Source organism: Eublepharis macularius, chromosome 17 (genome assembly GCF_028583425.1).
Source record: "Eublepharis macularius isolate TG4126 chromosome 17, MPM_Emac_v1.0, whole genome shotgun sequence".
NCBI lineage: Eukaryota > Metazoa > Chordata > Lepidosauria > Squamata > Eublepharidae > Eublepharis > Eublepharis macularius.
This window is the reverse complement of record NC_072806.1, coordinates 35957736-35979596: the sequence shown is the minus strand read 5'-3', so window position 1 is coordinate 35979596 and position 21861 is coordinate 35957736. Positions and strand designations below refer to the sequence as shown.

The window sequence follows — 21861 nt, the reverse complement described above, 5'->3', positions numbered from 1 at the left end:
TGTATTTTTAACTGGCAGAAAAAGTCATTCCTAATTCCTATCATCAAATCAAATTAACAACGCTATGAAGTTCAACTCTGCCTAAAATGCTTCAGTTGAAAGTGAATTAGGCCGATGGATGTAAGTAATCTCTCTGCCCATTCACCCCTTAAAACTGGACTGAAACCCAACAAAGCCCATGGAATTAAGCCCAAAAGCATTTTAGTTCACCTATGAGGTTGAGAGATATACTCATTTCTTACTTCTGGTAGTAGTTCTGCAGCAGTAAGTAATGGTATGAGTACTTCTACTACACATAGTAGTCAGAACAGAAGGTGCAGTAAAACCCCTCATTCCAGGATTTTAAAATCTCCCGTAACTAACACCCCTGGAAATGGGCTCACTCAAATAAAGTATCATTTTACTTCTGAGTAAACACACACAGACTTGCACTGTGAGGTTGCAATCCCATGCACAGTTATGGATTAAAACCATTTATAGCTCACATTTCCCCTACCCTCCAAAGAGAGGATCATTTACCAGGGATTAAGCACCGTTAATTAAAGTAATGGATTTACTTCCAAGTAAACCTGATTGGGATCAGAATGCATGAAGGAAAAGATTAGGGGGTGGGGAGGGATAGCCAGATCCTACGGGTATTTATTCAGAAATAAGCCCTCCTGGGCTCAATAGAACTTTCTCCTGAAGTGTACACGGGATTACATCTATTATATTTTTCTTCCAACCTTCCTCAGAGGAATTTAGGGGCAGCATCCATGGCTACCCCTCCTCACAACACCCCTGGGAGGTAGGTTCGAATGAGAGAGACTGTCCCAAGGTCACCCCCTGAGCTGAGTGGGGAGACTGGAACCCATATCTTGCCACATACAAGATCAATACACTAACCACTAGGCAACACTGAATTTATGAAAGGGTATAAAAGGAAGGTTGTGGTCAGAGGCTCTCATTCTCTTAAGTCAAAGTGTACTGCTAGATCATAAAGCTTTATATTTTCGCCTTCATGTGTCGAATTTTAGACTGTATGCTCTTTATTTTACTCTGCAAAGAATCACATGGAGAGACAGAAGGCTGGGTTTGGATGAGGGAGTCCCGGTCCGAATCCCTGAGACATAAAGCTCAATGAACAGCCTTGGGCTAATCGTCACCTCTCGACTTAACCTACCCGGCAGAATTGTTGTGAGAATGTTGGGAATCCCCCCAGCAAGCCTTTGGACATGAAATAGGACGAGAGGGTGAGAAGACAGACATTTCTGCAGTTGTTTTAGCAAGCGGTTCTGCTTTGTTTTCATTCATCCTAGCTCTTTGCAATATCGCTATTGCGCCCATTTCAAAGATGGCACCTGAAATGGGAAGAGATGTGCCCTAGGATGAAGGACCGTCTTGTTCCATACTGTCCAGCCTGCCAGTTAAGATCTGCCTCTCAAGCTCTGCCCTCTGTGCCCCCACCTTCAGAGGTGAGGTGGGTTTCTGTGGTGGCACCTCGCCTTGGGAACACCTTCTCCATTGAAGCTCTCCTGATGGCTATCTTTCTTTCTTTCTTTGGGGTGCCAGGCTAACACACATCTTTTCACAGAGGCTTTTAATTAGAGGATTATTTTATCAGCTTTTTAATGGTCTTCTTCTGTTTTATGGATAACGTTTATGTTGCTTATATCTAATGGTTTGTTTTTTTAATGGATTTTTTTTAATATTATGTTTTTAAATTGTAAGAGGACTCTCAAGCAGGACTCTGAAGCGGCAGCATAGAAATATTCTAAATAAATAAGTAAAATAAACAGAATGATCAAGGATTTGAACCTAGGACCTGGAGCTCAAAATAGTCCTGTTGTAGAGGAATGGTGGTGCTAATTCATTTATGATGTCCTGGGCAATTGGGTTCTTGTGAATGACTCGTTATTGGTTTTCTCCTCCTCCACCTCTGATTATTTAGTACATTTTATTGATTATTAGTTTTTTTGCTGGTTGCCGCTGGCTTTTTAGATTTTTGCTTTCATTTTGGGCTATTTATGTGATTTTAACCAGCCTTTTTTGAACCATGTGAGCAATGAATTTGGAAAATAAATAGAGGCATAAGAGATGCTAGGAGCTGTATTTATTTATTTAGATCTTAATACTCTGCCTCCCCACCCCCAATGAGGACCCAAAGCAGCTTACAACATCATCCCTCCTTTCTTCAATTTGTCCTCACAATTCTCTGAGCTATTTTATTTCACTTCATTTATATTCTTTTGCCCCAATGTGGACTAAAAGTTGCTCACATCATTCTTCTCTCATTTATTCCCCCCTCAGAACAACCCTGTGAGGTAGGCTAAGCTGTGAGTATGTGGTGGCCCAAAGTCACCCAGCAAGCCCCTGTGGCAGAGTGGGGACTCAAGCCTGGAGTCTCCCAGATCCTAATCCAATACAACACACTGGCTATGCCATGCATTTTAGGCTAAGAGAAAATGATTGGGCCAGCGTGCTTCCATGGCACAGTGAGGATTCAAACCTGGGTCTCCCAGATCCCATTCCTGCACCCTAACTCCTAAGGCTCTGTCAATTTCATCTCCCCTTTGGGGAGGAGAAGATGAAATTAACAAACCGTCTGAAGAGTGATCTCTGCAGGCTGTGTGAAATCGACAAAGCCTTCGACTCTGTCTTTTTAAACTACTCTTCTGGGCTAACGTTGCATCTCCCTACACTTGAGCGTCCTCATGTAAGATGTCTCATGTGATCTGATATTCCCAACAATTTTAAAGGCTAATAAACAGTTGGGAGGGAAACAGTGTGTGTGTGTGTGTGTGTGTGTGTGTGTGTGTTTTCAGGGAAACTTTACAGGCAGGGGTCATTTCGTAGAAAAAGAGCTGGAGGAACTTATTAGCATAACTCATTAGCATATGCCACGCCCCTTGACAACACCAGAAATGTGTCATTAGCATAACTGATTTGCATATGCCACACCCCCTGACATCACCTATTCTGGCTGCTTTGGACCCAATCCTGGCCATTCAGGGCCGAAATTGGGCCCAAAATGGCAAAAAAGGGGCTGAAAATTGCTGAAAAGGGGCCCAAAACGGTGAGGATTGGGACACTGCTGAACAGAAGAGTGATCTACCACCCATCAGAGGCCTGATCCAGGCCATTTTGGCCCCAATCCAGGCTGAAATGGGCCCAAAATGGCCGAGAGTCAGGTGGGCGGGGCCACCTGACATGTGACTTCTTTGGGGAACTGCCGGAACTGTGTTCCTACACGTTCCCCCTTGAAATGAGCCCTGCTTACAGGGTTTTACTAACTAAAATGGATTTTATCCCTGAAAAGTCCAGCACTGTCAAGTGAACAATGGCTAACTTTAGGAGCATTTTCAGTGCTTTTTTCTAGTTGCAAATCAAGGGCCATTAACAACATTCAAGATTACTCATATTTAATTTCATGAAAGCTGATGCAGCGCCCCCCCCCATGCCCACACCTCCTCTTTCATATTAAGATAATGAAACAACCAGACAATACCAGGGGGCAGCCACCCCCCTCCTATTTTTCCTTTATCCCTATCCCTATCTATCCCTGCAAATTAAGAATAACACTTCATGCATTGGATGAAGCAGCTTCTAATCCACAAAAGCATCTGCTGCAATAATTATGTTACCTGTTAAGCTGCCATAAACCTCGTGGTTATTTTTTAACCAGACAATAAATATCAAATAGTCATTGGTACTTCTCCCGGTAAAAGAAGCGCTCTCCCCACCATGTATGCCATGAGAGCAGCAAAACTAGGTTCTCCAATAAGGGAGAGGTTTCACCATCTTTGGTGAAAAAGACGCCTTTCTAAATTGACAAAAGAAATTATCAGGATTAGTGGCTGAGCATGCTCCAGGAGGCACGGGAAGCTGAGAATCAAAGAGGAAAGTGGGTGTATGCTGGGCGGGGGGAGTAGCCTTTTCGTCCCTAGAGGGGGAGATTTCAGGGGATACGTTTTCAAACTGATGTCCTTTGCTGTGCTCCTTCATGGCTCCCCAGCTTGTTCCCTCTAACAGGAAATTTGATGCTTGTCAAGAAAATTATGAAAGGGGCACAGATGCAGATAAGGATGGGATTTCTCCATACCTGGAGGGCTCTCTAGGTATACAGATTTTTTTTTTTTTTGCTGCCAAGCCTCAGCCAACCATGTGGGGTTTTCAAGGCAGGAGGTCTTTAGAGGTGGTTTGCCATTGGTCTCCTGTCCAAGAACTAACAATGGCGGACCCTGTTTAGCTTGCAAGATCTGATGAGATCAGGCTAGCCTGGATCATCCAGGTCAGGTCAGAAACATAACAGCCTGCAAATAAACCCCTTCACCCCGCAGACCTAGCCTGATGGGGACGAAGCATCTTCATTATTCTTGGAAAGCAGAAAGCTTCTTAGAATCAGTTGTGAGGGGGAGAGGAGAGGGAGGGAGTGGTGTAGGGCTCAGACTGTTGGACGAGGATCTGGGAGATGCAGGTTTGAATGGCCACTCTGCCACGGAAGCTTACTGGACGGCCATGGGCCCGACGCATTCGCTGACTCTAGCCTACCTCACAGGCTTGTTGTGAGAATAGACGGAGGAGAGGAGAAGGATGTAAGTTGCTTTGGGTTCCCCAGTGGGGAGAAAGGCAGGACCTAAATAAAATAAAATACAATAAAATAAGACAACTGGCCTGATCAAGTTTCTATAGCACCCTGGAGGGGAGATCTGGGCACGGGCGGGTGTGTGTGTGTGTGACGCCCAATGATTTATTGCCCCCAACTTGTATTTGCTAATTGTGTTGTTTTGCTTTCTGTCAATGAGAAAGGCGGACTATAAATGGCATAAATAAATAAATAAATAAATAAATAAATAAATAAATAAATAAATAAATAAATAAATAGCAGGCCAGACAGAGGCTGGTCCCCTCACCTGAGTGCAGACTGTTCTCTTTGGCAGTGGTGCTGTTGGTCAGGTAGTCTTCTTTGCAAACAAACTTGTTCTCATCGATGATATAAAGTTCCTCACCTGTGGAGAGCTGTTTGTTACACATCATGCAGGTGAAACAGTTCAAGTGAAAGACTTTGCTCCGCGCTCTCCTGACCAGGTCACTGGGAGAGATGCCCTGCGAACAGCCTGCGCACTTGGTACCAAAACACCTGGAAGGGGAGGCAGGAAAACAAACTCACGGTGAAACTGGCCAGAGAGGCAGAACGTAGACAAGAGCTTGAATGCAGTCCTGAGGCATGCGTGCGCTTCCCTGGGAAGAAGCCATCGGAACCCAGCGGACCTTATTTCTGGCACGTGTAGGGTTAGGCCATACATCTTGCACATGGAAATCAACGCCACATGCAGAAATGCTGGACAGAATACTTCCCTTTCTACAAACCAGAAATCTTCAGATAGAGCGTTCAATGAAAAAATATTTTGAGCCATGCATAGCAGGCTTTAGCCCTTTAACTTCATTGTAATATTTAGGGGGGAAATAAAATTATCAGAAACGTATACTTCAAGGGGAGGAAGAGGGGGGGCCAATAATCCTCCACCCCGTTTAATCATAAAATAAATTCTGCAGGGACATCCATGTTAGTCTGTTGCATCAGGGGAACAAAGCTGCCCTCCTGTTTAAAAGCTAATGATAAAACCATTAACCTTCAAGGGTGTAATAAAATAAGGACAGCCTTCTATTTTTCCGAACCAAATTTAAGAAATAATTCAAATAGCAATTAGAAAGAATCCAGATTGCTGGGCGCTGAGCATTCTTTCAGAGTCACCAATGGCAGGTAGGACTAAAAATATTTAATCTTGTACTGGAGCCTGTTTTAAGTGCCAGGCTAAAATGTGAGCAGATGAGAACAGATAACTTTTAAGTGCCTCTGAGCATATGCAGAGAGCATTTTATTTTTACTACTGAGTAACTGCGGCTTGCTTCCACAAATCAGAGACTAAAGGGCTGGGCTCCCCCAAAAGCCTTTATTTTAAAGAAATACTATCAATTTCCTACTTTTTTAATGGAGAAATTGCCCCTTGTTTATTTTAAACAATGGTTTGGATTATTCATTTTCTTCCAGACAGGATGTGGCTGAAAGAATTGCAGTTTTCTTATGAACACCCTGCGAGCAATATTGAGTGAGCATCTAACCTGAGGGTTGCCCTATGCACATCTCATACACGTATAGCACTGTGACTATCACATAGACAAATGTGATAAACCTGCACGTGATGGTAACCTCATATTTCTACTTTTTGTATTCCATTTAAATTAATTACAACTGATTTTCTTCAATTTATCCATAAAAACTCAAAAGGGGTGGGTGGCTGGGTGTGTCTACCTCTATACAGTCTATTAACCATCTTGATTTTGACCAGGTGCCTAAAGAGCATAAAGGGACAATTAATAATTGATTTTTACAATATGCCCTAACGGAGAAAAACTGGAGGGGGAGAGATGCCAGGATTCAGGCTTCTGTGTGGGATGTCTTTAAATTCTAGATTGTACGGACCAAAGATGTGAGAAGGACACTGCCCATGCTGAGGGTACTTCCCTCTTCTCTGTTATGATTCTGGAAGCAAGTTCTGGAATTGAAAATAAACTGAAAGAGAAGGGACCGTTGGAAAAATGCGCAAGACCAGTTTGCCTTGTTTCTGTTACATGTGGTGGCCGAATGGGTGAATGGACCAGTGTAAAGTCCTAGGTCTGTGTCAACGTGAAGATTTTGTGGGTTCTTTCCACAAAATCTACCTATCTAACCTCTGAAGGTTACCTGGTGCAGAACCTCGGATGATGATCTCAACGAAAGGACTGATTCCTATGAATTTCAGATCAGCGATGGCCCCATTTACAGAAGCATTAATCTATCTATTGGAATGACCTTGAGTATGACGGCAGTCTCCACCACCACATGCGCTCTTTAAGAAGGGACTGGATGGTGGCACACCTGGGTCACAAGACTTAACAGGAGAAGGGGGATAGATATCGGCTGACAAAGTGTCTGATTCAAGAGTTGGTCTGGAATTAGATTTACAGCTTGCATCCTCGCTAGATCATGCTGGTTCACTATTAGATACAGGGGAGGGTTTATTTATTTATTTATTTATTTATTTATTTATTTATTTATTTATTTATTTATTTATTTATTTATGGCCCACCTTTCTCACTGAGACTCAAGGCAGATTACATAGTGTGCGATTATTACAATCAGTATTAAGGACCTTGCCGTATAGTGTCAAGGACATTTCCATAAACAATGCCATAGGAGAAATAAATACAAGTTTACAAAGACATAGCATTAGCAAGGATCAGGGATTTTTTTCAGCAGGAACGTGGTGGAACAGAGTTCTGGAACCTCTTGAAAATGGTCATATGGCGGGTGGCCCCGCCCCCTGATCTCCAGACAGCGGGGAGTTTAGATTGCCCTCTGCGCCACTCCAGCGGCATGAAGGGCAATCTAAACTCTCCTCTGTCTGGAGATCAGGGGGCGGGGCCACCTGCCATGTGACCATTTTCTCCAAGGGCAACCCACTGAGTTCCACCACCTCTTTTCCCAGAAAAAAAGCCCTGGCAAGGATCCAATACAGAGTTGAAGAAATGCTGAAACAGAACTTAAGCAATTCTAGGACCGACATTGGACAACATGAAGCACAGGTAGTACATATTTAAAGCAACAGATAATATGTAAGGCAACATGGTGGTGAAGTCTATGGTCCTTAACTTACTAGCGAAACATCTGAGATCCCCTCCCTACAGTGCAGCCCTCCTATCTGAGTAAAAAGCCCTTTTGAATAATTCACTTCTGCATCATTTGCGGAAAGCCAGGAGAGTGGGGGCTCTCTTGACCTCCTCAAGCAGGCTGTTCCACAGAGTAGGGGCCACCACAGAGAAAGCCTATCTATGGGCTTTCCACGGCTGCTGCTTCTATGGGCACACTGACAATCTATAGCAGGCAGCAGCCGTGATAGTTGGACAAGTCAGGATATCATTGCAATTATATGTAGGATCCGCAGCTATTGTCCCTGCCAGGTGACCTTCTATCGCTGCATCCCGCCATTCTGGATTAGGTTTCCCCTGTTAAATATCTGCCTACCGTGCAGATGTTATTAGTCCCAAAGCTGTGCTGGGGGAAAGATCAAGCAATGAGTTGCAAGTAAGTTGGACAGCGGTGAACCCGAGCTAGTGTGGTGTAGGAACTGGACTAGGATCTGGGAGGCCCAGGTTCAAATCCCCGCTCTGCCATGGAAAATTGCGGGATGACCTTGGGCCAGTCCCAAACACTCAGCCTAACCTACCTCACAGGGTTGTTTGTGAGGATAAAATGGAGGAGAGGGGAATGGTGTAGGCTGCTTTGTGTCCCTGTTGGGAACCAAGGCAGGGAATAAATGAAGTAAAGAAATAAATAATAAAAGTCAAGTCGGACGGGCTTGCTCTCAGGGATTCTTGGTATAGTAACCGGGGCTTTTTTTCAGCTGGAATGCAGTGGGACGGAGTTCCGGCACCTCTTGAAAATGGTCACATGGCCAGTGGCCCCGCCCCCTGATCTCCAGACAGAGGGGAGTTGAGAGTGCCCTCCGCACTGCTGGAGCGGCGTGGAGGGCAATCTCAACTCCCCCCTGTCTGGAGATCAGGGGGCGGGGCCACCAGCCATGTGACCATTTTCACCGAGGACAATTTAAACTTTAAAAAACTCCCCCCTCATTCCAGCTGACCCAAAGTGATGTCATTGTGCGGTCCTGAGTTCCACCACTGAGTTCCACCACCTCTTTTCCCAGAAAAAAAGCCTTGATAGTAACCTACATAGTCCTGATGGGATGCTAACTTAATGATAAGGAAGAAAGAGGCCTCTTGTACTGTGGATAGATATGGAAGAAGGAATGTGACTGGGAGCAAAACTGGTCTCCTGGGCAAACCTATTCTGAAATCAGGACATTTTTGGTTATCAAGGGTGCCCCAAGCCATGCCACAGACTCAGAGAAGGGGAGCAATCCTAAACAGGTCTACTTAGAATCCTATTCAGTGGGGTTTACTCCCAAGAAAATGTGTTTAGGATTTTTTCCCCTCTCCCCCCCCTTCCCTCCACTGATTGTCTCCATAAGACAGTTTTAATTTGCTGTTTCCTGTAAAAGGTATTATGTTCAGTTTTTTTAAATTCACAAAAAAGCGGTGTGACAAATTAAAACAGGGATACCCATCAATAAAGGAGAGCGAATCCAAGAATCAGGGGGCAATCTTTCCGTGATGAAAGAGGAGGGGGCTAGAAAAGATGCTCAGAAGGGAGACAGTGTGGTTTAGTGGTTAGAGAATGTTGTGTAGGGGCGGGGAGGAGAGATGGGTTCAAATCCCTGCTCAGTCATGAAGCTTTGTGGGTAAACCAGGGTATTTTTTAGCCTACTACACAGAGTTGTGAGGAAGGGGGAACTGTGGAAGGGGGAACCTTTGCTCCAGGGCAGATGGGATAAAAAGGTGGTTCTGGGTGGAGGAAAGGACACTGGAAAGGCCTTTAACTTGGATGACTGTGTCAACCCCTCCGTCCCCTTCCACCCATTCTGCCTATTCTCCTTTTAGCATCTATTTCTCTAATATGTATATCCACTGCTAGAAGAGGGGCCCTTCCAGCCAGAAGCTGTTTCCCTCCAGACAAGAGGAATTCTTCACCCATGCATACAGTCTGGAAGGGATGCAATACTGTCTCTTGGGTGTTTCTTCTTTGGTGACTTTTCTGAATGGCGGAGACCTTTTCTAGATTGTTTTAGACATAGATGTTTCAATTCAGTTTTATTGATTACTTATATATCTTTTAAAATATATATGTATTTTCCTGGCTGAGAATTGCTTTGAACACAAAGCAGTATGCTAATGTTTTTAAATAGAGAGACAATTCAATTTTATAGAATGCAGAAAAGGGATTTGGACGAGAACATCTGGCCCAATGGGCTTGCATCAGGAAAATCTGGGCTCCCATCCCCGTTCGGCCACAAAGTAAGCGAGAGGGTCCGAGGCGCCTGCTCCCCCGGCCGTCTTCATTCCCTGCTTCCCCCAGTATTGACATTTAGTTTGGAACTTCCTTGCCCAGGGCTGGGCCAGGCATTTAACTTACAGGGTCATCTCACCATGGGCCACAGCTGGCCTGCAGTGAGCAGTGAGAAGCCCCAGGAACTCTGCCCACGTCTCTGGCACTGCTTGGCCTGGACCCCTCGCCAGCCTCAGCTCTGGGCATCAGCTCCCCAGCTGCCTCCTGTTGCACTGTTTCTGGTTTGGGGGTGATGCAGTGGGTGTGCTAACACCCATTGTTGGCACTCCTGGGTAGTAGGAACACATCGGCCTTTCTGTCCCCCTCGCCCACCTTCAAAGAGCCAAGGTGTGTATTGTATAATGGTTAGAGTAGCAGCAGAGACCAGGGTTCAAACCCCTGTTAGTCATAAAACTTACTGCATGACCATAGTCCAGGCATACTCTGTCCACCTAACCTACCTCACAGGGAGGTTGCGAGGAGAACACCATGCACCCCTCCCTGAGCTCATAGAACAAAGAGTGGGATAAAAATAGACTGGATAATTGAACAAATGCAGCGAGATCAACACAGCAATTTTGCAAATAGAAGAGAAATAGGATCGTGTCCGATTAATATTTCTCATTTCAAAAATCTCCCTTCCTGTCCTACAAGGCTGTCTGGATTCCATCATCACTAAAAGGAAATCCAAAGAAAAGCCAAATCTCTCTGTAAAAAAAGCTCCCTGGCTGCCAAAAGGAGGCCTTGTGCCCATCCCCCTTTCCAGTGTCTATCTCACATAAAAGTGTTCTAGTTATTTTAATGTCTATACATAAAGAAAGGCATTTGGGGACAGACCACAAATGGATGGCCCTGGACTTTAGGGTGGTTGTGGTGGCAATATAGGAAATCAAAACTCTTTCAATACAGTCTAGGATAAATGAAGAAATCTTTAGATATTGAACTCAATGGGACTTATTTCCAAGTGAACCCTGCCCCGTGGAAGTCAGAATAACTATTGGCAGGGCTTTTTTTCAGCAGGAACGTGGTGGAACGGAGTTCCAGAACCTCTTGAAAATGGTCACATGGCTGGTGGCCCCGCCCCCTGATCTCCAGACAGAGGGGAGTTGAGATTGCCCGCTGCAGCAGGCAATCTCAACTCCCCTCTGTCTGGAGTTCAGGGGGCGGGGCCACCAGCCATGTGACCATTTTCTCCGAGGGCAACCCACTGAGTTCCCCCACCTCTTTTCCCAGAAAAAAAGCCCTGACTATCAGTCCCAGTCCTGAAGGCGGCGAGATTGGGCACCTGTCTATGTGTGTTAACTCAGAAGCAAGCCCCATGGATATCAGGAGCAAAACTCATGCTCTAACCCTACTCCTTAATCTTTCTGTCTTGCCTTAAGGGCACTTTAACCCCCCCCCCCTTTAAGTTTTCATGGTCCAGAGAATGCGCACAAGGTTGGAAGTTCTCTGAGTTCAAATACCACAGTGGCTATCGGCAAATTAGCATCCGTTTTGAAAATAAAAGCCGTCAACGACTGGGGAAGCCCATTTTCTTGCTATGATCCTGCTACGGGAGATGTGACATGAGTTTCAGAGGTTGCTGTAAACATCTGCAGTTTCCTACTGCACCATTATTAACTAGCTACAAGTGGCAGCTAATAGGTGCAAGGAGGGCCGTAGGAGCTTTTGCAGTACCGACCATGTGCTTGGCATCCTGCCGATATTCTGATATAGAAAAGTCAGGCCTCTCACCCTAGAGACCTTTTACATTTAAATTTGGGGTCAAGGGGGATTTGGGGGCTCAGAGTATAGCTTCCGGGCAGAATTGCCAACTGCCTGGAGGGGGAGAAAAGTCCTATTCCTTGAACGGAGGTGTCAGAAAAAGCCAGGAAGGGTTTCTTTCACCAGCCCATTTTCTCATATTAAGCTTCTATTAAAAAGACAGGACCTTTTTTCTCCAGGCCTGTTGGCAAACCGTCTTTCAAGAAAGGAATTGAAGAGATGTATTGTCGAAGGCTTTCATGGCCGGAGAACGATGGTTGTTGTGGGTTTTCTGGGCTGTATTGCCGTGGTCTTGGCGTTGTAGTTCCTGACGTTTCACCAGCGGCTGTGGCTGGCATCTTCAGAGGTGTAGCACCAAAAGACAGAGATCTGTGACACTGAGAGATCTCTGTCTTTTGGTGCTACACGTCTGAAGATGCCAGCCACAGCTGCTGGCGAAACATCAGGAACTACAATGCCAAGACCACGGCAACACAGCCTGGAAAACCCACAACAACCATCGAATTGAAGAGAAATCAAAAAGGGTCCAGTAGCACCTTTAAGACTAACCAATTTTATTTTAGCATAAGCTTTCGAGAATCAAGTTCTCTTCAGGACTAACAGTGCAATCCTAAATAGAGTTAAACCAGTCTAAGCCCATTGTTCTTAGACCGGAGTAACTCTTCTTAGGATTGCACTGTCCGTCTCATTGAATTCAGCAGAATTTGCTTCAGAGCAGACATAGAATCATAGGGTTGGAAGGGACCTCCAGGGTCATCTAGTCCAACCCCCTGCACAATGCAGGAAATTCACAACTACCACCCCCCCACACACCCCAGTGGCCCCTGCTCCATGCCCAGAAGATGGCAAAACACCATCAGGATCCCTCGCCAAACTGGCCTGGGGAAAATTGCTACCTGGCCCCAAGGTGGTGATTGGCATTACCCTGAGCATGTAAGAAGGGCCAGGAGAACAAAGCACTGAAAAGCTTTAGCTTGCAACCCTATGAACATTTGCTTACTTCCAAGTACATGAGAATAAATTTGAGGCAACTCCGCACAGTCGCCAGTTCACTGTTTGAGTAGAATAATTACTATCTGCCCAGTACAGACTGGAGACTGGAGAGGCCACTCTGCCATGGAAGCTGGCTGCGTGACCTTGGGCCGTCACTCGCTCTCATCTTAGCCGACCTTACAGGGTAGTTGTGAGGACAACATGGAGGAGGGGCGAATGACCTCTGCTGGGGGTGGGATGGGGGAGGGAACAAAGATTGCCAGAAGGAATCCCGTTCAGAGGAGGATCAGCTCAAACTCGCCAGTCCTGCGAACCGCGGTTGCCGGTCCCGGCGTCTCTGCTGACCCCCATCCTCTGCCCATGCCAAAGTGCTGTCCCGAGTTAGGCTGTCCTTCTGGATCCCTCTCCGGGAAGCCAAGGACGCGACTGGACCCGGCCGTCTCAAGTGCCCTGGAAAGGGGCCGGGAGAAGTTGGCTGCCAGACCGAGGGAGCGGAGCTGCTGCGCGCCGGGGAGCCGCCGTGCCCAGGCTGACGGTTTGATGAACGACGCCCGGCTTTGCGCGGCGCTGCCTTTGCGTGGCCGCCTCGCCTGGGCTCGCCCGGGGCTGGAGAGCGGATGGAGAGGGGGCTCGGCGCGCTGCTGGCCCTGGCGGGGCTCGGCGCAAAGCAGCCTCTTGCGCTCTTGGGCGCAGCTGGGCTAGAGGCGCAGCGGGAGTGCCGCGCACGGGCCGGGCAGCGCCGACTCGCCAGCTCCGCAGGTTCGAGTCGTGTTTGGCAGGCACAAAAGGCCTGCCTGGTCTCTCCAGTGTGGAAGAAGGCCCGTCTCTGTCTTCGACTCTGGCAGAGCCGCTTGCCGGTCAGAATGGCTGAGAGCCAGTTTGGTGTTGGGGTTAAGAGCGGCAGGACTCTAATCTGGAGAGCCGGGTTTGATCCCCCAGTCCTCCGCCGCTTGAAGCCAGCTGGGGCACCTTGGATCAGTCGCAGCTCTCTCAGAGCTCTCTCAGCCTCACCCACCTCACAGGGTGGTTGTTGTGGGGATAATAACATACTGTTACCTTGTCCTGAATTGTGGTATATAAATCGGATGTTATTATTGGACACGTTCAGACGTACTACAGCAGACCCCGGGTCAAAGATCAGCTCTCCCGAGTCCCGAAGCTCAGGGCGGGGCTCAAAGAAGAGCTGGGGGTGGCCTTGCTCGGCTCAGATTTCAGAAAGCCCGACACGGCCCTGGATGGGTTCGCTCGGAAGGGAGATCCCCACATATCTTGCCCCGGTGAGCCCAGCAATCCCCCCCCCCGCCAATCGCAGAGGCTTGCCGACTGCTCCGGCTCACCGAAGAGCAAGTCCCGCCGAACTCGAGGGGGGCTTCCTTTGGAGCAAGCGCTTGGGCCTGTGCCAGTCTTCTGTAAGGTGGAGCAAGACCCGAGCGCCGGCAGCAACGGGAGCGCCATCTAAGGAAACCTGGCCAGTCTAAGGAAATCTGACTGGCGGACAGGATCTGGCTAGGAAGTTAAGCGAGGGATCTCTTTCCAGGCGATCTCTTGGAAAAGCTGAGAAGGAGGAAAAGAGGGGCGCAACTTGACCAGGGCTTGGCTTTCTCGTCTCCAGTGGATAATGTGTACTGGTACACACACTGCGCCCATCTCTCTCTCCTAAGATCATAGTATGTGTGAACACACACACATTGAATAGGATATGCGCTTACGTTAAAAGTGTGCACGCGCCCAATGAAACATACGCACGCACCCCCATTGTATTTATCTAGTTCATTCGCATGACGCCTTGTGGTGTATGGACACGAGTTATGCATATAATGTATTGCGTACACAAGCATATGTGTATACCCAGAGAAGGGCTATATGTATATACAGTATACATACTACGGCGATTAAATCTCTCGTTTCGCTCTAAAAATTAAGGAACGCCCTTCAATAGACAGTCAGCTCCTGAGAGGCAAAAGCCAACCAAAAATAAGAATCGCTTTCCATGGATCTCAGTTAGGGATCCAGTAAAACTGGGGGGGGGGGGCAGCCCCGATCCTACGCGTGCCAGTTTGGCGAGCTCAAGGTGAATTATTCTTGCATAAGACCACCCAATTTTAAAAGTGCTCGCTGCAGGAGCGACGCCTTCCCTCGTGTGGATCTTAAACGGAGCTAGAAGTATTTCGATCACAGTTCCTATCCTAGGACTTATTTACTGGGAAGTAAGCCGTCTGGATCCAGTGGGCTTTACTTGTAAAGAAATGGGTGCCGACATGCAGCGCCCGTTATCAAATAATTGCTGGCAAGTTTATCATCATAACCCCACTTTCCACTGATGTGGAAATCGGAAAGGGATTCAGGCATTTGAATCTTGGCTTTCTAGCCATCCCCGGGGGGCCGCGGGAGGAAGGCGAGAGGTCGCGATCCAGCCCAAGTTTTTTACGCCCAACGCGAAATCGGGAGGAGAGGTCTCGCCGCCTGCCCGTTTATCCCGGGGACGGGAAACACGTCCAACTTGCGCCGCAATTCTGGGCGCCGCATCTCCAGCCCGCGGAGGCCTGCCGGGAAGCGGGCAGCGAATTGAGCACGGAAATGGAACGGTTTTGTTCCCAGGGCAAAGGGAGCGAGCCCCTCCGGTCTGCAGGGGCGCCGCACCTGCACGCGGGCGGATCGAGGCGGCCCTTGCCTTTGGCTGGCGCGTCGGGCCCAGAACAACCCGCGGCTCCTTCCCAGCGCAGGGCCAGGAGACTGGACCGGGGGCCGGGGAAGAGACGGGGGGCCGCCGCCGGTGGATTGGGGGGCGCCTGGAGATTAAAGCCAGCTCCGGGGTGGGGGGTGGGGGACCTTTGCCCTAAAGGTTTCTTTAGGGGGGGATTTCTTACAGAGGAGAGGGAGGCGCAAGTGGCCGACCAGGAGCAAGATTTGCCGCCCCCCCATTCTCCCCGTGGCTCTTTCGCCCCCTTTCCTCTTTCCCGGCCTTTCAGTCTCCCCGCCGCCTCTTCTCTGCTCGCCCCCAGCCTTCTCCGGCCCTCTCCTTCTGTCACAGGCGTAGCTTTTCTTCACCCCCCTCCTCTCTTTCCCAAATGTCTGCTTTCCTCAACCCGCCCTTCGGTCCCTTAACCCCCCACCCCCTTTTCTCTGCTTTCCTCCTTTTGGGGGCTTCTTTCCCTTCTTCTGTCTTTGCTTTGGGTTATTTCCATGGGAGTCTTCCACGAAGGTCATTTCAGGTGCGTAGCCGGGTTGGTCTGCTATCCAATAGGGCTTACTCTCAGGAAAGCTCTCTTAGGATCGCATCCCCCCTTTCTCTGGCTCAGTCTTTCAGCCCCCCCTTTCCTTTTCGCAACTTCTTTCCAAACCCCCTTCTCTCTCTCTCTCTCTCTCTCTCTCTCTCTCTCTCTCTCTCTCTGCGGCTTCTGGTCGCTTTCAAAGGGCCGCTCGTTTTCGCTCCGCAGAAGCCCGCCGGACAGAGGCCCAGTTCGCCCCCCCCCCGGCCAAAGCCTGAGCGCCCCCCCCCCCGGGAAAGGGTGGCCGCTCCGAGCCGGGGCTTCTGCAGGCAGAAGAAGGCCGAGGGGTTTCTCAGCCCGGGTGCGAGGTGAAGCGCTGGACCCCCGGGGGGGTGGGAGGCTGTGCGCCAAGTGTGTGTACACAAATCCCTTCCTCTTGGGGGAAGGCACCTCCGGACTCACAGGCTGACTTTGAACCCCCCCCTCCAAACACACCCGCCGCCCGCCCGCGAGGCAATGTGGGCCCTTGAGCCCCCTTCTGCGCCCCCTCCCCAATTCCAGGTGTCTTCGCCCGGCGCGCCTTTGTGCGGGGCGTGCTTGTGTTTGTGTGAGCTTTCTTTTCTTTTTTAAACAAGCAAACGGGCCATTTCCGATTGAATTCTCACTTCTGCCTGCGGGATCCGAAGCGACACTCAGATGAAAGGGGGGGGGGGGAAGAGGGGGGGCGTTGTGTCTAAACAGGCTTAAAGATGTTTGACTTCCATTTTCAGGAGCGGGGGGTCTCGCAACCCCGGGGAAAAGCGGCCTGTTCTTAGTACCTCCCAAAGCATTTAAAAACCGAGAACGAGAAGATAAAAATACTTTTTAGAAAGCCGTCAATCCAGCCTTTAACCGCACCCCCCCCCTCAGATTTCATTAGGAGAAATGTACAATCACGACGCGTCTTTACTCGAAAGTAAAGAGCCCTGGATTCGGTGGAATTTACTCTTCAAGACCCTAACCCGAAGTCTCCCGCTTTGCCATCGAGGGGACCCGCAGCTCGACCCCGGAAACAGGTTTCCTCGGGAGTAAAAAGAAGCGAGTTGAATTAGCCCGGCGTTCTGTGCCGTTCTGCAGGGGATCTCAGCCCCAGAAGGGCTCGGCCTTGGCCGGATTGCGCCCTCAAACCCCCCCTCCCGATTTTAAAAATAAATCCCATTTCTGTTTCCCATCGGGTCACGTCTTGGCTCTCGGGAAACACTTTCCAAAGCCATTAGTCTGAAAACGATTCTCAGGTTTGAAGTGTACAGGCCATCTGCGGTCAAGATGTAAAGGAGGTGTATCAAGAAACCGGCAGCTTCATGTTTAAAGATTATTGTTTTGAATATTATTACAGTCCGTCGAGAGGAAAAAGCAGGATAAAACATTATAAATAAAGAAATTACATCGAAAATGGTTCTTAGACGCCCCCGGCCATTTATCGCCTTGCTCTCTTAGGCCACCATCATAATTAACATTTGGTTTTTAAAAACGAAATAAGATTTTTTGATAAATAATTTAACTTTTTAAAACATTCTTAAGACCAGGCCCGGGTTTAATTCTCTTAAAAACAATTTCCCTTTCCCACTTGCTAAAACGAAAGGTCATTTAATCGGAGGGAGGGGGGAGTTTTTAAAACATTTCTCATCGAATATAATCGCAGTTTAAAAAGAACTATACCCTGATGTAAGGAGTGTCCCCCCCCCCCCGCCCGCTGAAAGGGAACAGCAATTCACAGCGAACTCCTTTAAAAAGAACCACCACTTTCTCTGACCACAAAACAGTGGTTTTGATACCTTCCCTCCCCTGCGAATAAAACAGAAGTCTTTTACCTCTCCCTAAATTGCTGGGAATAGGAAAGGACACCCAACGTTTGAAATAAAAATCCGGGACTAAAAATGTACTACACTTAAAGTGAAGCTTACTCTGTAAAAAAATTGAATAATAATAATACAAAAAACCTGCCCCTCTCCCTGTTTTCAGAAATACGCAGTGCAATTCTGAGAACACGTTTCGGGCAGTAAGACGCGCTAAATGGACCCAATTAGAAATCTGAGTAGACCTCTTGAGGATTGCTCTCAGAGAGCCCCGTGGATCCTGTCCTTCTCTGGCCCTCTGCTCCCCCTCTGTTCCGGAGTTGCTTTAAGGAAGGGGAGGCGAGGAGAGCCCCTCGTCCAAAAGGGGCGCAAAGAGAGAGCCCCCCGCGAACTTCGGGAAGTTACTTTCTGCCGGGAGAGAAAGCGGCTGTTTGATCCAGAGCGGCTGGCCTCCTCCCTCCCTCCCTTAATAGGACCTGGTTGGCAGGTGATCCGCTCCCTCCCCGGCAAAGGCCCGCCGGCAAAGCAGGGCCCCCTCCCGGCTGGTGCCCCATGTCCCGCTAGTACTAGCATACGATTATTTTATTTTAAAAACAATATTCGCTGTGCTCGGTGCTGCAGGAAATTGGCCGGCTCTTCGGCGGTAGATTTATAATCTACCTCCACAATGCCTTCCAGATTTCTCATCTGCGAGGTTTGATTGATTGATAGAAAGAGAGAGAGAGAGAGAGAGAGAGATTCCGGGCTCTAACATCTTTAGACGCAATTCTGTGCAGAGATACTACAGATCTCAATGCGCTTGAGGTTGGAGTTAACTAACACCTCCTAGGACTGCTCTGCTAGATACAATGTGCACCCTGCGTAGCTTTGGAAGGTTTGCTCTTCGCCCCAAGCTGCGCGGCCTTTGAATGTCGCTACTCTGCTGTGACCGGAAAACACTTTGTACAAGCTCAGAGGCGCACTTTCCCTTCCCCACATCCTGCCGCGCAAAGCCTCGGTATCGGCAGCAAGTCTCGGGGCTGAAGCTTTGCAGATAGAACTTTGGGTCGACTCTTGGAGGACTTTGCAAGGGACAACCAGCCTTCCCTGTCATCTAGCTTAAAGAGTCGCCTTCCGGTGGGTGTGTAAAATTGGGGCGAGGCGGGTGGACTGCAAGTTGCAGGCATGGTTAAGGGCAGGTGCTGCAAAGAGCGGAGAACAGTCACCCAGCAGGAGAGAAGGGGAAGGATCCGCATCCCAGGCGCCAGACTTACCTAAAGAAGTCGTTTTTGCAGTAAAGCTTCCCGTCCCGGGAGAAACACTTCTCGGTCAAGTTGCATTTGCACTCGCAGCACTGAACGCATTTGACGTGCCAAGCCCGGTCCAAAACGTTCAAGAGAAACCGGTCCAAGATGGGTCGCTTGCAGCCAGCGCAGTGAACCATGGTCTTTGGCTACTTTTTGGTTTGCGGAGGTGAAAGTTTGGAGAGGGGAGGCGAGGCGGGGAGGGAGGGCAGCCGACCCGCAAAAATGCAAAGACCCCAAAAATGAAGCCCCCCAAGCAAAACCCCCAGCCCAGAAGGGCGGAGAGGAGAGCCGAGCCCCCTTCGCTGGGCTTCTCGACAGCCTTCGCCGGAGCTGGCAGCGCTTCTGGCAGTGTGGAAGCCCCGCGTGGCAAACGGCCGCAGCCCAAAGCGCCCGAGAGCTCCCCTCTCTTCCAGAGTCCGGCGGGCGAGACTCGAGCCCGGATCGCGGCGAGGGAAACGGACGGCAACGGAGGAGCCCCCGAGCGGGCCGGCTGAATGCTGCGGCTGAGAGGACCGGCCGGTGCGCAGCAAAGGCGGTGGTCCTCTGTGGGGCCTGAGGTAGAGCCGTCGGAGGTCAAAGTGCAGCGAAAAATCCTTGCCCGCCCCAACTGGAAAAGCAAACTGCAAAGGGGAGAAGTCGGCTGCGGGGCTGCAGCTGGCGAGAAGGGGCTGGTGGCCAAGGCAAAGGGGCAGGGAACACTTGGGGAGGGGGCCAAAGAGGCTGCTAGAGGAACAGGAGGGGGTTCATAGTAGAGGGGTGTGTGTGTGTGTGGGTCCTCGCCCCCGGGGGAGCTTCTTCTGCCCCTCGGCGCCTCTTCCTCGTGTGGACGTCGCAGCGATCGCACGACTGCACTCCGCGCTGCCTTCCTCAGCACCCCGGCAGGGAGCTCTTCCTCCTCCTCCCCCTCCTCCCCTTAAAAAAAAAAAACTCTGTCCTTTTGGGGAGGGGTTTGATTTTTTTTTTAAAGTTACCTACCCCTGTTTGTCAAAAAGTCTCTCTTCTGGTCCATTTGGACCGGTTGGGTGCGGGCTGGCTTTGTTTATTCGTCCTGGACAGCTAATGGCATCCAGGGGGTCATTGGAAAAGGGGCTTCTGCCCCCCGCTCCCCAAAGGGCGGCGGCTTCTTGCTTGCAGCCTGAAGCGACGCCTGGGGGGGGGATGCAGCTGGGCGCCCCCTCCTCGCTTTCGGCCAGCGGACTGGTTCCAGGAGAGGACCCGCTGCCGGCCCCTGCGCCGCCGCGCCTCCCCTCCTCTCTCGGCTGCTCCCTGCTCCAGGCGGCCCCTCTATAGACTGCATGTTCACAACAGCCGGCAGAGCCGAGCCTTATGCACTGACCCCCTACGTCACCGCCGCCGCCAGCCAATCGGCGCCCCGCTCGCCCCTCCTTCCTCCTTCCTCCACATCCGAGCATCCCTCTCGAAACCGGGATGGTACAGCGAGACCTCGTTATAGGGGGAATAAGAGGAAGCGACCCGTTGTGAAAGGCTGGTAGGTTGGGGCGGATTTTTCATGTGTTGGGGGGTGGGGGTGGGGGTGGAAGGAGGAGAGATTTTTAAAAATATTATGATAATCTTTTTTAAAAAATCACCTTCCTTGACGTTTATCCTGGGGGGTGAGGCCAGGTAGAAACCCAACGAGCTTAAACTGGACATACATTAGAAAAGTGATTAAAAATCCCCGAACACCGGAGCGTTTTAAAAAAAAAAACAACTCAAACATTTGGGGAGTTTCTTTAGTGTTGTGTTTTGAGAGGGGGGCGCTGATACGATGAAGATGCTCTTCATAAAAGCAGTTGGAAATATTTAAGAGAATGTGTCGAGGTTTTTCTGGACCCATGATTCATTTCTATATTGATTGGAAAAATAGGGGGCGGGCGTTGAAGTCGATATTAGATATATATCAAGAGGTTTTTTTAAAAAAAAAGTTCGCGAGACAGAAATATTTTTTGGGTGGGGGGAGAGGAATCCATCCTTTGAATGTAACGTTTTGTTTACTTATATGCGAACTCGAGCATCGTCGAGGAGGAATGGGGAAGAGGAATGCGTGTATCACTGTGACAACCCTCCGGGTGTCTAAAACCTTGATTCTGAGTGCTTCGACCGGGAAGTTATCCCCCCCACCACCACCACACACAGTTATCAACAGAACTTACTTCCGTGGAGGGAGAGATTATATTGAAACCAGCGGTCTCCATCATGTGAACATGTTTAAAAGCTCATGATGGAAACAATGTGAAGAACGCAAGAGAGAGGAAAGGGATTTTGAATTAATCACTTTTGGAGTGTGTGTGCATGGGTTGGCAATCTTGGAAAACTTTATACAGTTTTTTTCCTTGCACCATCTCTGGCCATAAAGGTGTCTTCGGCACCTTTCTTTGCTTTTGAGGCGGTGGTAGAACTCTCTCTCCCTCTCCCAGGAGCCCGTGCGAGATCCCGTTCACCAGCCGTCTGAACATGATAAAATTTCAAAATAAGCTGCTGAATTTTGGGGAGAGGGGAAGAGTTTTGCAGAAAAATCAGAAGCAGATGAATTAGGCTTTAGCTAGATTTGCTTTTCAAACTGCACTATCTGTTATTTTCCTTTTTCTGTTTCTCTCTCGGTCTGTTTGTTGTACTCACCCTGGTTTGGAGAAACCTGACAATATGTAATGCCGGGGCGGCGGCTGTCTCTTTCTTTTAGTCTGGCAGATATTTGAGAGAAATTTCAAAACTCTTAATCCGGACAAATTTTTTTTTTTTTGGGGGGGCTCCCACTTTCCAGCCCCATCTGTTCCAAAAAGAGAAGAAATGCTTAACACTCTTAAAATCCT

The 21861-nt window shown here is 49.0% G+C and overlaps 1 protein-coding gene across 1 annotated transcript in view; it reads right to left on the bottom strand.

Annotated features, from left to right (window-relative positions):
- Positions 1-19188, bottom strand: part of LHX1 (LIM homeobox 1) — a 67958-nt gene extending 48770 nt beyond the window's left edge. Inside the window, exons 1-2 of the mRNA XM_055001801.1 lie at positions 19019-19188; positions 4893-5119 (exon numbers count right to left, since the gene is read on the bottom strand). Coding sequence (XP_054857776.1) covers positions 4893-5119; positions 19019-19188 — 397 coding nt within the window. The remainder of the gene's footprint in view (positions 1-4892; positions 5120-19018) is intronic.
- Between the last annotated feature and the right edge of the window lie 2673 nt (positions 19189-21861).